General features: G+C 40.9%; 2 protein-coding genes across 2 annotated transcripts in view; both read right to left on the bottom strand.

Annotated features, from left to right (window-relative positions):
• Positions 1-12760, bottom strand: part of ARB2A (ARB2 cotranscriptional regulator A) — a 427333-nt gene that overhangs the window by 122722 nt on the left and 291851 nt on the right. The gene's annotated exons all lie outside the window — the stretch shown is intronic.
• On the bottom strand, positions 713-1720 carry POU5F2 (POU domain class 5, transcription factor 2; the record flags this gene model as incomplete). Its single annotated transcript, XM_080803204.1, has 1 exon — positions 713-1720. The coding sequence occupies one exon, from the start codon at positions 1718-1720 to the stop codon at positions 713-715; it is 1008 nt and encodes a 335-aa protein (XP_080659330.1).

Raw genomic sequence — 12760 nt, 5'->3', positions numbered from 1 at the left:
GTCCAGGTGCCAACCTCAGTAACAAAGGGATTCCAAATACAATGACAGTGGCAGGTTGGGAGATACACCAGTGGGATTCCTTAAGGTGGAGAGCTGGACTGAGACCTCCACATGAAACTGAGCACTCTAAATGAGAAGGTGAATTAGAAACAAACAAACAAACGCTTCTTTCATGAAAGGGAGGAGAACAAGAAAACTCTTGAGTTTTATCAAGGGCTCTGGGTAGGTTTTGTGTACTCCTGCCCTATCCCAACCTCACACCTTCCCACAGAGGTTACTATTATCTTGGAACCCATGTTTATATAAAGTTCTGCTGGTTTTTGATAAAAAATGGTGTACTGAAAAAATCTTCTGTGACTTGAGGTTTTCACTCAATATTGTGTTTATAAGAAAAAAAATCCCTATGTTTACTGATAACTACAAGGAATAATAGACATAATTTCTAATTAATTTAAAAAAAGAGAGAGAGAAACAAAATATCTGAAACCATATATGTATTGTAATGTGACTTAAAACCAATGGTAGGTAAAAACAATGGAATTAATAAACTTCAACGTCCCTCCCCCGAATTTCCTAAACAACTCCCAACTCATCCCTTAGGTATTCTTAACTTATTTAGACCGTGAATGGAGCTCTTAATGTTAACAGCCCTGAAATGAATCTCAGGGACCCATTTTTCCCAGTTCAACCCTCCCCAGAATGGCACAGCCCCTCAGTTTGAAAGCCCGGGGTGGCCCTGAGCGTTGACTGGGGTAGAGAGGAAGGTCCCTGCCACAGGGAAAGGGGTAGGGGAATACATGGGTATAAAGTAGAGCTCTTCGTAGTGGGGGGAACCAAAATGGAGCCCCAATGCCAGGGGAAAGCACACTGGTCCCCCTGGGAAAGGAGGCCCGGCTGCCCCCACATCCGCCGGTGGGGAGAAATCAATGGTTGGCTGACGATCCATCTTGCTCCGGTTATGGAACCAAACTCGGACCAGCTCCTTCTGCAGCCGGAGCTGCCCAGCGATGCAGCTGATTTGCTGGGGTGTGGGCTTCGGGCACTGCAAGAAGAGTTGCTCCAGGTTGTTTCGGATGCGACTCTCTCTGCTTGTCCGTCTCTGCTTCCGAGCCTGCCGCAGGATCATCTCCATTTTGCGTACGCCCAGAAAGTTCTTGGTGCCTACTTCCTCCAGCCACATCTTCAGCAGTGGCCGCAGCTTCCACATGTTGGCGAGGCTGAGCAGCTGGGACTCGAAGCAGCAGATGGTTGTCTGGCTAAGCACCTTTCCAAAAAGAGCCCCCGTGGCGAACCCCACGTCGGCCTGCGAGTACCCCAGGGCCATCCTCTTTTGCCTCAGCTCTTTGGCCAGCTGTTCCATCTCTTTCTCTACCTTCGAGATGTCCTCTGGCAGCATCAAACTCGGGGTGCACTGCAGGACCATGTAGGGCCTCCGGAAGGCGCCCTCCGAGGGGCTCCGGAACCGGGGCCCAGCCTCGCCAACTCTGACCCTGGGCCTGTGGGGTGCCATCCCACTGTAGAATCCGTAGGGCGGTGGACCCAGGGGCACCTCCCACCCCTCAGGGCCTGGGCTGATCCCTGGCCGGACCATCAGCATGCTGGGAACCGCCTGGGCACTCAACCAGACCGGAGCGCCAACCCGCACTGGCATTGGCCCTCTGGGCCCGCCCCTACCACTGCCTGGCAGTGGGGAGAAGTCTGAGGGCCTGTGTCCGGCCATGGGCTAAGACCACACCAGAGCAGGGAGTCTGGTAGGAACTGATGGCTCTCGAGGCATCAAAGCAGCCACCAGCCTTGCCCTCGAGCCCCGCCCCCCAGTGGGCAGAGATGGAGGTGCAGGTGAGAGAAACAGTCCAGGAGTGTGCAGTGGTGGGGAAATCCAGTAGACTTCCGGGGAATCCCTTGGGTCTCCAGGATTAAAGGAGTAGGTTTCCTACCCTGGTCTATGCTACCATGTCCCTCCGTGGTACAAGCCTCTCTCGGGCTTTGTACTTCTAAGGGATCTGGGATCTCTTAGGCACCAGCCCCATCCTCTCTCAGAAGGGAACCTAGGCATTACTAACAGCTCTTCAGAACTCTAGTATCTCATCCCTTTCCTCCACATTATCTGTGGGGGAACAGCCCCTTCTGGATTTATAAATATTTACTGAATATCTATTATGCCAGGTACTGCTGGGAACACCCCACAGGTCATTAACTGTCGCCTCACTGCTATCACTGTGCTCACAAGAAGTGCCAACAGCTCCTCCTTTGCACATTTTCAGTTCCTGTCCCTTAAGAAACCAAAGCATCTCTGCCTAAATTTCTTCTAGTGCCCATCAGTTTACTATCAGCCTCAACCCTGAACCCCCATGCTTTGCCAGATTGTATTCTCTCATTGGGGTTTTCTTGACTAATTCATGTCCCGTTCCCTCCCCGACTCCCAACCCTTCCAGTTGTTTGCTCTGCATCCCACCTCAGCTTCCTGGTCTAGTCTCCACATACAACAGAGACCTGTGTATTTCATCCTTCTTCCCCTCCGGCAATAGGTCTCAGAATGGGCCTGATCTGCTGTTCCCCACTGAAGATGCTTCTTTCAATACCTGATTCACCAGTATCAGGCTCCCTTATCCCTGGTCCCTCTCCCATCAGAAACCTGAGGATCTGAGATCATATCCCCAGCTCAAGCATCCAATCCTAGGCCTTAAGTGGAGAAAGTTAAGGAGGGAGTGGGAGAAGATGTGACCTTAGGTTCAAAGCTTCCAGGGAGGGCTCTGGGAAGTGGGGGGAGACAATGATCTTGGTTGGACAATCCTAGTCTCTTACCCTTCCATTTTCCAACTAAACCATGATGTGGCTTTGCCCTACCCAAGTCTGCTGAAATCAGTCTTCTGGAAGTCATTGTCAACCTTTCAAATGTCAAATGTGATGGCCTTTTAAAAAATCTCATCCTATTAAACTTCTCTGTGGTATCTGACAATGTTGAGTAACTCCTCTTGTTCTTCCTCCTTAAATTTCCAGGAAATGCTGGTAATAGCCAAATCTGTATTTTAGCTTGACTTCTAATATCCAGTTCTGTATTTCCCATTGCCCCAAATCAAATTCATTATTCGCATTCCTAAACCTGCCTCTCCTCCAGGGCGCCCTCAGCTGGTTAATGACATTATCCCTCATTCAGTCACCCAAGTTTAGACCTAGAAACTGTTCTTGACCTTTCCCATTTCTTCCTCCCTCCTTCCCTTCTTCCCTTACTTCCATCTTTCCCAGCCTCATCTACCACATTCTGCCCAAGTCCCTGTACCCGTCTTACTCCCTGCTCAGTGAGAATATCTCACCACTTTGCACTAAAGAGGCCATGCTTTTCAAGATTATTACGCCTTTAGTAATGCTAGTCCCTCTGTGTGAAATGGCTTCCTTTTGGTTTTTGGTCTCATTCATTCATTCATTCATTCATTCAGGATTCTGAGCAAAAGTCATCTCATTAGAGAGGCCTTCTCTGACCATCTGATCTAAAACAGTATCCCTTACCATTCTCTGTTCCCTTTATTAAGCTTTGTTTTGCGGTTATTAATAGGTATAACCACCTAATATATAATTATTAGTCTATATGCTTATTGTGCGTTTCTCTGCTGCTAAGAGCAGGGACTTTGTCCAGGTCACTGCTGTGTCTATGGCACCTACAGTTGTGCTTGGCTCAGAGAAGGTGTTCAGTAAACACTCCCTGAATAAATGAAGCATGTTCTACTTCCAGCCACCTGTAAGATGAGGTTTAGAAGTGACTTTAGGATGAAACCTATTCCCAGCCAGAGTTAGTGCCTGCTTCTGTGGTGCTCCCCTTGTACTGGTGTATGTTTTCATTGTAATATTTATCAGTAATTATTTATTTCACATCTCTCTCCCTCCACCTACAGTGTGAGGTACTGTAGATGGGCATATAGGTGCTATACAGCCTGGGACATAATAGAACCCTGACTGACATACTGTTCGATAAATGTTTGCTGAATGAGTAAATGAATTCTCACCTGTACAATTCTGAAAGTACAGCATGTTTAGTTTCAGCTTAACAAGAAACCTGACCCTGCCAGAAGCCTCTCCATTCTTTCTCTCCTGTACTGGAACGAGGCCCTTAAACGGCTCTTACTAGATGGAGGTAGTAGTAGTGTGAGACTAAATTCAGCACAACACTACAGGTAACAAGGGTGTAGATGTGGCTTTGAAGCAATGGTAAAGGGGGAAAGAACTGGGAAGGCAGCTGCCATCTGGACAGGCTGTGTATATGTGACTGCTGTCTGCATCTCTACTTTGGCCCCGGCTAGAATGTGTGCTGGCAGAGCAAGGATCTTGTCTGTCTGGTTCAATGCCACATCCTCACCACCTGGAACTATATCTGGCACAGAGCAGGAAGTTAATCAATATCTGTTTGATGTTAAATAAATGAATGGGTGCAGCGTTAATGCTGAGAAGACTTCTGTATTTGCTTTGAAGTAGGTTTCAAGATGATAGTCTATGAAAAACAGTTTACAATATACAAAATTTCACCTAAGAATCATTTTGCCGATATCTGTTCTTGCCAGGTATACTTATGTGTTACTTCTTTTTTTTTTTTTTTCAAAATTACAAAGCAACCAGTGTCTGCCAAATAGAATGAAAGGTGGATCACAAAGAAGAATAAAAGAGAGCAATTACATAAATTAAGCACCACTTATTGAAACCAGTCCATTTGCAAAAGAGAACCGTAGAGAAGAGTTTCATTAGTTGTCTAAAAACAATAGCTGAATAAAAATATTTTTAGTGAATTGGAAAAAAAAGTGAATTCAACTGAACTTGATGAAAGACTATATTAACCGAGTTAAAACAGTAGCTAAACCCATTTACTAAATTAAAAAGTAAAGCTATATCAACTTGGTGGGTTTTAAAATTAACTTGGGTACTCTCAATTAAGGCCTTCTTGGTATTTGGTCAGATTTCATTTGCCAACATGCCTATCTTCTGTTACTGCATACGTGCTGTCACAAAGAAAAGCCCATATTCTTAAGGGAAGTCTTGACATCTCCTTAAAAGTATATTTAATATGCTATGGAAATGGGGTGAGCAGCGAAAAAAAGCAGGAGCATAGTTGGGTTGGGAGAGAAATAGAGATCAGAAGAAGGCAGGTGATGGGAATGCCCCAGACAACCAGCACTGCTGGGGCTGGGGCGCTTGAAAGGCTAATCCATCACCTTCAGCAAATACAGAGACCTCTTAGTAAGTGATTAGATTACAATGTATGAAGCGGGCCAGTCTTATCCATAGGGAATTACAAAGTAAGGATAAGAAACACATGGTCCCAGGCTCCCATGTATTTATAATCTAAATGGGGAAGAAGAAAAACTGTCAGGAGAACAGGACAGCTACACTTGCTCAAAGAGAAGTTAACGGTTTTCTATTATTAGGATCTTTGGAATCCAGAGAAGTTAACTTTTAAGCAGAAACTCCCAAAGCATCAGGATTTATATTATTAGGCTCTCCATAAGTATTCTCTATTCTAAGACAGCAAAACCAGCTGCCAAGATCCACTAATGGTAAGAAGCAGGAAATAGTGGAGGCGAAGTTAATAATAAACATTCTTGTAGGATTTGCTTCCAGTTTCATCTCTTTGGAAACTTTAGCCCATACACTAGGGACCACAGTGCTCTCCCTCAGCCCTGAACTTGCTGTGTTTCCACTTAGATAAATCAGTTGTCTTTACAGTAAATTACTACTTTGTTAAAGAGATTCCAAATTAATTGATCTTGGTGCCAATACCATCACGAATTCATGTCTTGGCTCCCCCGCCTAGGAGAGATGAAACTTATGAACATTACAGACATCATTTGTTTTGCACTCATGGGCCAAACAATGTGCTAACGCACAAGCTATGCATAGTATTCTCAGTATGGTATGCACACAAAGCCACCTGGATGTGAAGGAGGTCGGGCTTTGACTCCCACCATTCTGTTGACCAGTTATCTTACTGGCTAGGAAGGTGATCCTTGTGTCCTCATCTCTCCAAATGCATCTCTCCCAAAGCTGCTTATGCTCCAGACAGAAAAGCAGGCTTTGTTCAAGAATATATGAGAAAGTTCATTTGACCAGCAGAGGGTCCAAAAACAAAACAAAACAAAACAAACTTTTTGCATGTAGTTAAATCAACAGAGTAGACCAGAAGTTCTAAGAATGATGGATAAATTAGGCAGAGGGCAAGGAAGGCTAGATGGTGCTAATTTCATGTTTTTCCCCACTCTGCAGGTATCCTAATAACTTAGCACGTACCAGGCATCAGGGTGTAAAGGCACTGTTACCTGGAGGGCAGACGCAGGTCCCCAAGAACCACAACAGTCAAGGAGCAAGACAAAAGGCAGAGGCAGGAGACAAGATCCATACACCAGGCACTGGGAGGTTTCTCTCTAGGTCTAGGAAGTCAAGTCAAGCATCCTGGAAAACTATGGCAGCTGAGTATAGTAAGGAAAGACGCCTCCCACCTTCCAGGGAGAGAATCAGCACCACACTTTACAACAATTTAGTTCACAGAGAACTACCTCAAAATGCACTAAAATGATGAAACTGTTAATCCTTGCTTTAAGTAGAAAACTGTGTAAGACAAAGTGAGACATCAAAGATTAGACAAGCAATTAAGAAAAAGGGTACCTGAAGGTAAAGGAGATGGATGAAGAACACTGAAGTTGTAATAACCTGGAAAAAGTTAACCAGATCAATGTAGTCACCGCAAAAAAAAAAAAAAAATCACTTACTGCTCAATGAAATAAATTCACAAAATAGCTAATAGCACTGTTCTGCACAGGAGAGAAGAGGGGCCAAGAACAGGGCGAAAGGACAGCTATTGGTGAACAACAGTAATGCGACATGCTTTTACTCTTCTCAAACATGTAGAGAAAAAACCAGAATGCAGTAGTGCTGGCAACACGGAATTTCTTTTCAGATTAAGATTATGAAGGACTTTTTCATTGTTACTTCTTTTTGTTGTTCTTTTTGTTATTTAAAAAAAAAAATGACGCTGCTGTGACGGAACTGCTGCTTGGAAATAAAAGCTCATGACACGAATGTAACACAACCACATAGCCAGACTACAAAGAGATTTTGTGTATTTAGGGGGAAATCCTTCCATTATCTTTTGTGGAGCTGTGATATTCATGAACTATGAACTTCCTGTGCTATAAAATCATATTAAACATAAAAACTCTACAGCCTTCACCAGAAACCTCAAAGAATTTTAAATATCTGTATAAGGCAGGAAGAGCAATTGAGCTGAACAGGGCTGAGCTGAAAAGGCACTCTGGTGATGAGTCAGGGATATTCACGGAGAGTTCCAGATAGACAAAGTGTAAAGGTTCTTGTTATGTCAAGCAGGATTTAAACAAACTTTTTGGCTGAGTTTGCCCTTGTTACACAAGAAAAGCTTTAAGGATGTTCTTGCATTGATTATTCTAGTCACTGTCTTCTACATTCAAATTTGTACTCCACTTACACTTTAGAGCAGGAGATACGCAATTTGTTTAATGAAAAATTTTCCATTATACTGCACAGTAAAATACACCTAACAGAAATGACAGCTTATGACCAATGAAACTGGTAATTCAGGAGGTGACATGGCCTTAGAGAAGTAAATGAGAAATAGAATAGAATTTCTGTTTACAGGAGATAAGTCTTTTAGGTGCTATGACAATTACTATTTTGTTAAAGAGATTCCAAATTAATTGACATTGGTGCTAGTACCATCACAAATTTGGGGCCTCTGTGAATTTCCCTGGACTCTCCTTAAGAAACTATGAGCTAAAGTAAGTCAAATACAGGAACTCATACATTTTTGGGAAAAATGAACACTTATATTCAGTAACATGAAATGCAATAATGACTACGGAAAATTGTAAAGGTAGTACCAGACTTAAGATTTTAAGTGACAATACAGTAACTTTATCTCAATATATAAATTAAAAACTCCTGTTAGCATTTTATTATTTTATTTTTTAAAGATTTATTTGAGAGAGAGAGCACACAAGGGGAGAGACAGAAGGAAAGGGGGAGAGAGAGAGACTCTCTTTTTTTTCTTTAAGATTTTATTTATTTATTTGACAGAGAGAGACACAGCAAGAGAGGGAACACAAGCAGGGGGAGAGGGTGAGGGAGAAGCAGGCTTCGCGCTGAGCAGGAAGCCGGATGTGGCACTTGATCCCAGGATCCTGGGATCAGGACCTGAGCCAAAGGCAGACGCCCAACGACTGAGCCACCCAGGTGCCCCAAGAGCGAGACTCTTAAGCAGACTCCCTTTTGAGCAAGGAGTCAGATGCTGGGCTCGATCTCAGGACCCCAAGATCATGACCTGAGCCGAAATCAACAGGCGGATGTTTAATGGACTGAGCCACCCAGGTGCCCCTCCTTTTAGCATTTTAAACCTGACAAAGTCCTTAGTTTTACACAGTGAGGTTAATAAATCAGGTTATTAAAGTGAATCCTCCTCAAAGTCACCTCACTATGATTTCAAAGGTCTTAAAGACAACCAACCAGGCTATCAGCCTCTTCTGAGCAAAAGACTCATGCTCAAATCCACATTTATTTGTTTAGAGTTCATTGCAGATCTCAGTAGGCTGTTCTCCATCCTATGTGTGTGCAGATAATATCAGGCAGATGATGGTTTCACCTTCTGAGAGCCTCAGAACTCTAGGAAGCAATTATATCAAAGCAGCTATGAATGGAGAACTGAAAGCAAGGTTTCAATTATCATTGTGTGTTTAATGAAATTTTAACTATCTTTTTGAATAAGAAGTATAAAAAGGTATATAGTGAAAATGCACAGCATTTATTTTTAATTTTTATTTTGTTGCCAATCATGGCATCATTTCCAAGTGTTGACTTGGTTAACTTCCAGCTAGAATTTTACATTTTGCTTACATCGAATTTCTTGTAATAATTTAAATTCAAGAAAGACATTTGTTTTTTTTTTATGATTGACAGAAATGTAGATGAAACATAAGGGAGAAACCAATGAATTTAAAGACATTTCTCATAAGGATATGTTCAAGGGCAGGTGCCATTTTGAAAGGAAGACAATGTATTAAAGAACGGATAGTCTTTCAGAGACAGTATGGAAGAACAGGACCTTAGGAGAAGAATGAAAGGGAAAGGGTCAGTGTGGAATTTTAGAAGATTTAGAAGAATGAAGAAATGAGGTTGAATACTGAAAAACAGGCAAACTGAGGATAAATACTGCATTTCTACAGAAGATGCATTGGGAGGCTCTAACAGTCATGACACATGACTAGAATCAGGACTTAGTCTACAAAATACAAAGAGAGAAGCAGGAGAGAAATGAAAGTTTTTAATTCTCAAATACTGAAAAGCAATGAGCAATTTCTCTAAAACCATAGTACTTGATTTGCTGGATAAAACAATTTCTAATAATAATAACAATTATAGGAAGTCCTTGCTTTGCACAATATAAAATGATTATAAAAATGACCACGCAAGTTGAGACCATGCAAAGTGATCAAGAAAATCGATGGGAAAAGCTGTGGCTGTTTGACGACCTTTAAAGATTTTTTTTTGTCAAAACATCAAAAATCCTCCTACTCCCTACAAAAAATGAGTAGGGGAATGAAGAAATGGTAAAACCAGTTATATTTAGCACACTGTAATTTAGAGCATTAGAAACATTATGAATTAAAATGCTTTATTTCTTTGTAAAAAACCTATGAAAATGTTTGAATAGTGTTTGCCTTCCCTTCATATAACTTATGATACAGTTCAAGCAAATCTTTTTCTCCTTTGGCTAATTTTCATGCTCCTGTTTGGATGAGCTTCCAACATTTTATCCTTTGCACTTGCCATGTCGTGAAATATCTCTTAGAGTTCATTTCACGTGAAGTGTTTTTTTGCTACCGTCACTTCTTATGGGACATTTTCATCTTTTTTGTCACAAGCACTTTACAATTTTACTTCCAGCATTCCACTTCTTTGCTGCACTTTCATCTTTGCTGGCCAAGTCTCTTTTGATCATTCATTTTTATAAAATCGAAGATAGTGCTGTCTGTGCATGAACTGGAGAACAGATATGCAGTGATCAGTCGGTGAAAGATTTTGAAAGAAGTGATGTGATTGGCCACTGATCATGTGCATCTGTTGTTTACACAGAGATTTGTACTTAATGCAATTATTCACAGTTAGTATGCTGTGGTAACTGAAATCTGAACCTTGTTTATCGGGGTATTGGCTGTTATTTAACTAAAGTATGGCAATTGAAATTTGGGTATTTGGGACCATACAAAATGAAGACTGCCTATATTTACTGAGTCCTAACTATATGCCAGGACAATTTTAACAGTCTTATACGGATTATTTCACTTAATTCTGACCATACCCCAGTGAGATGGTACTAGTATTATCCCCATTTTATAGGCAGGGTGATTACAGGTATTCATCTGATCATATTATAGAATTAATTCTCCTACATATTCAGGAGAATATAAACTAAATATAAAACCACAGCTTTTCCTTGTAAATGGTGACTTTAAAAGAGTTTGAAATGACAACTTGTTCATTTGAAACATGTATCTGAAGTGAAAAGTCAGGGTCTCATACCAGCATGAAAGGAAGGTGGGTAGTTTCAGAAGATGCACTAACTCTTGATAGCAGTGGGGGTACGAGTCAATAAAGGAGGATGCCAGTGAACTAAGAGATACTCTTGGGTTCTGAAGGAGTTCACCGTGTGTCCTTAACTCTTCTCCCCATACCACCTATTTCAATGATCATCCTGTTTACGAACAAAGAGAATCTTTGCAGCAAATAGAAGACTTTTTGCTAGGAGATCACGAGCTCCTCAAGGGGCAAGTGTCACCTCTAGCAATCTTTATACTGTTAAGAGTGTAGACTAATGCCTAGTACCTATTAAGTGCTCAATAAATCTTTGTGGAATTAAGGAACAAATATTTACAGTTAGTTTCTTGCCTCAAAAGAACCAAGAATAACTCAAGTTTGCAGAAAGACATGAAATTAGGCTTTAATTTTAGGGGAAATAAATTAATTAAAATTATTAATTAACTAAGTGGTACAAATAACTAAATTTGGGTTTTCTGAGATGTAAGCTTTACCACCTAGGCTTGATTTTACATGCTCGACATTGTTTCTGAAGAAAAGCAAAACCAAGTAACTCTGAGAGACTTATATAACACCAGCGCTGTGGAAGTCTACACTACAGAGGTTATGGAAGACTATACTTTTCACTATAAAATTCAAACCACATATCATCTAGTTCCACAAGTAGCTTTCCCACTATTTCCAACTAATTTTTCCCAATATTGGTTATATTCAATCATTTGTATGTGTGGCCTTAAATCAATAATTTCTTTTTAAAAGAAAATCACTTCCCTCTGAAAACTAAGCAGGAAAGGTATGGCTACTTTGCCGCAAAATTGAAATGGAAAGAAGACCCTAAATTTTTTTGAAGGCAATTTAGTAAAAGGAAACAAAAATGAAAATCTGAAATCACTCATATTGCTTTTTAAAAATACCTGAAACATTAGCTAAAAATAAAAAAAAATCTCTAAGCCAATATTGATTTTAGATGGTTATTAGAAATTTTTAATTTAGGGTCTCTTACAAAAGTCTCATTTATAGAGATCATTGCTATGCAAAGCATAAAATCATGTTTCTGTTACTTTGCCCAAATTTTCAAAAAGTAACTTCTATAGTATCTTAGAAATTAAGAAATTGTGTAATACAACTGAATTCTGTCAAGGATTGTGCCATGAGATTATTCAAAATATCTGTAAACTAGTTGGTATAAGATTTCTTTATTCAGTGGTATAACATGTTGAATACTTGGGGTTAGATACATATGACTGAAGGGGATACTAACAAACAATATGGACAGAAATACCATACCAATTCTCAAGGAATATTTAGACATCACATATCAGTTAAATCAACTCTAATACCTAAAAATTGAACTCACCGATCAAACAAATTATCTCTCAAAATTTATCATTTAATAAAACCATATTTATCATTAAGTAGAACTAAAAGGGACTGTATTTTTTAAAATATGATGAAACAAAAACTTTAAAAAATATTATCCCTGCTTTCCAAGCACTGATAACCAACTGAGAGCAACCTGGGGTTTCATTTTTAATTAAATTAATTAATTAATTAATTTACAACTTGGGATTTTATAAACAGAAAATATTTGGCCTGTTTATGATACCTAAAGTTCACTTTGAATTTTCATCTTGGTACCAAAGAATATTTATTTTGTAGGCTCTGAATCACTTCTAGAAAGCAAAAGAGTTTTTCTGAAGGGTAATGTCTTCAGGGTAATTTTGCCAGCAGACAGACTTGTTATTGGTGACTTGATGTCCATCTCTGACAAGACAGACAGAGCAGGCAGGGAGGGTGCAGATGGAAGCAGACAGGGAAAGCATGGGTAAGAGCAGAGACCGTGTGGCTTGGGGGAGGCACATATCACACAGTGAAAGAGGAATGAAGGACAGTGGACTCAGGCAAACCACTCAGGTCAGGCAGGGGCAGGCAGAGAATGTGGGCTGGGGCAGACGTGATGCCACGGGCTGCCAGACGAGTCTCCAGGTGGGGGAGACTGAAGCCAGGGAGACACAGGAGACAAAAACTGTAAGAAAAGAATCATACATAGAGACGAAACCAGATGAGAGGCAGAGAAGCAGAGGTCAATATACAGACACAGAGAGAACCATCAAGCACAGTGACCCAGACCAAACTGACAGAGGGAAGGAGAAAT

The sequence above is a fragment of the Martes martes genome (genome assembly GCF_963455335.1).
Source record: "Martes martes genome assembly, chromosome: 5".
Classification (NCBI taxonomy): Eukaryota; Metazoa; Chordata; class Mammalia; order Carnivora; family Mustelidae; genus Martes; species Martes martes.
The sequence above is the reverse complement of the archived record's forward strand: the minus strand, read 5'-3'. Positions and strand labels throughout refer to the sequence as shown.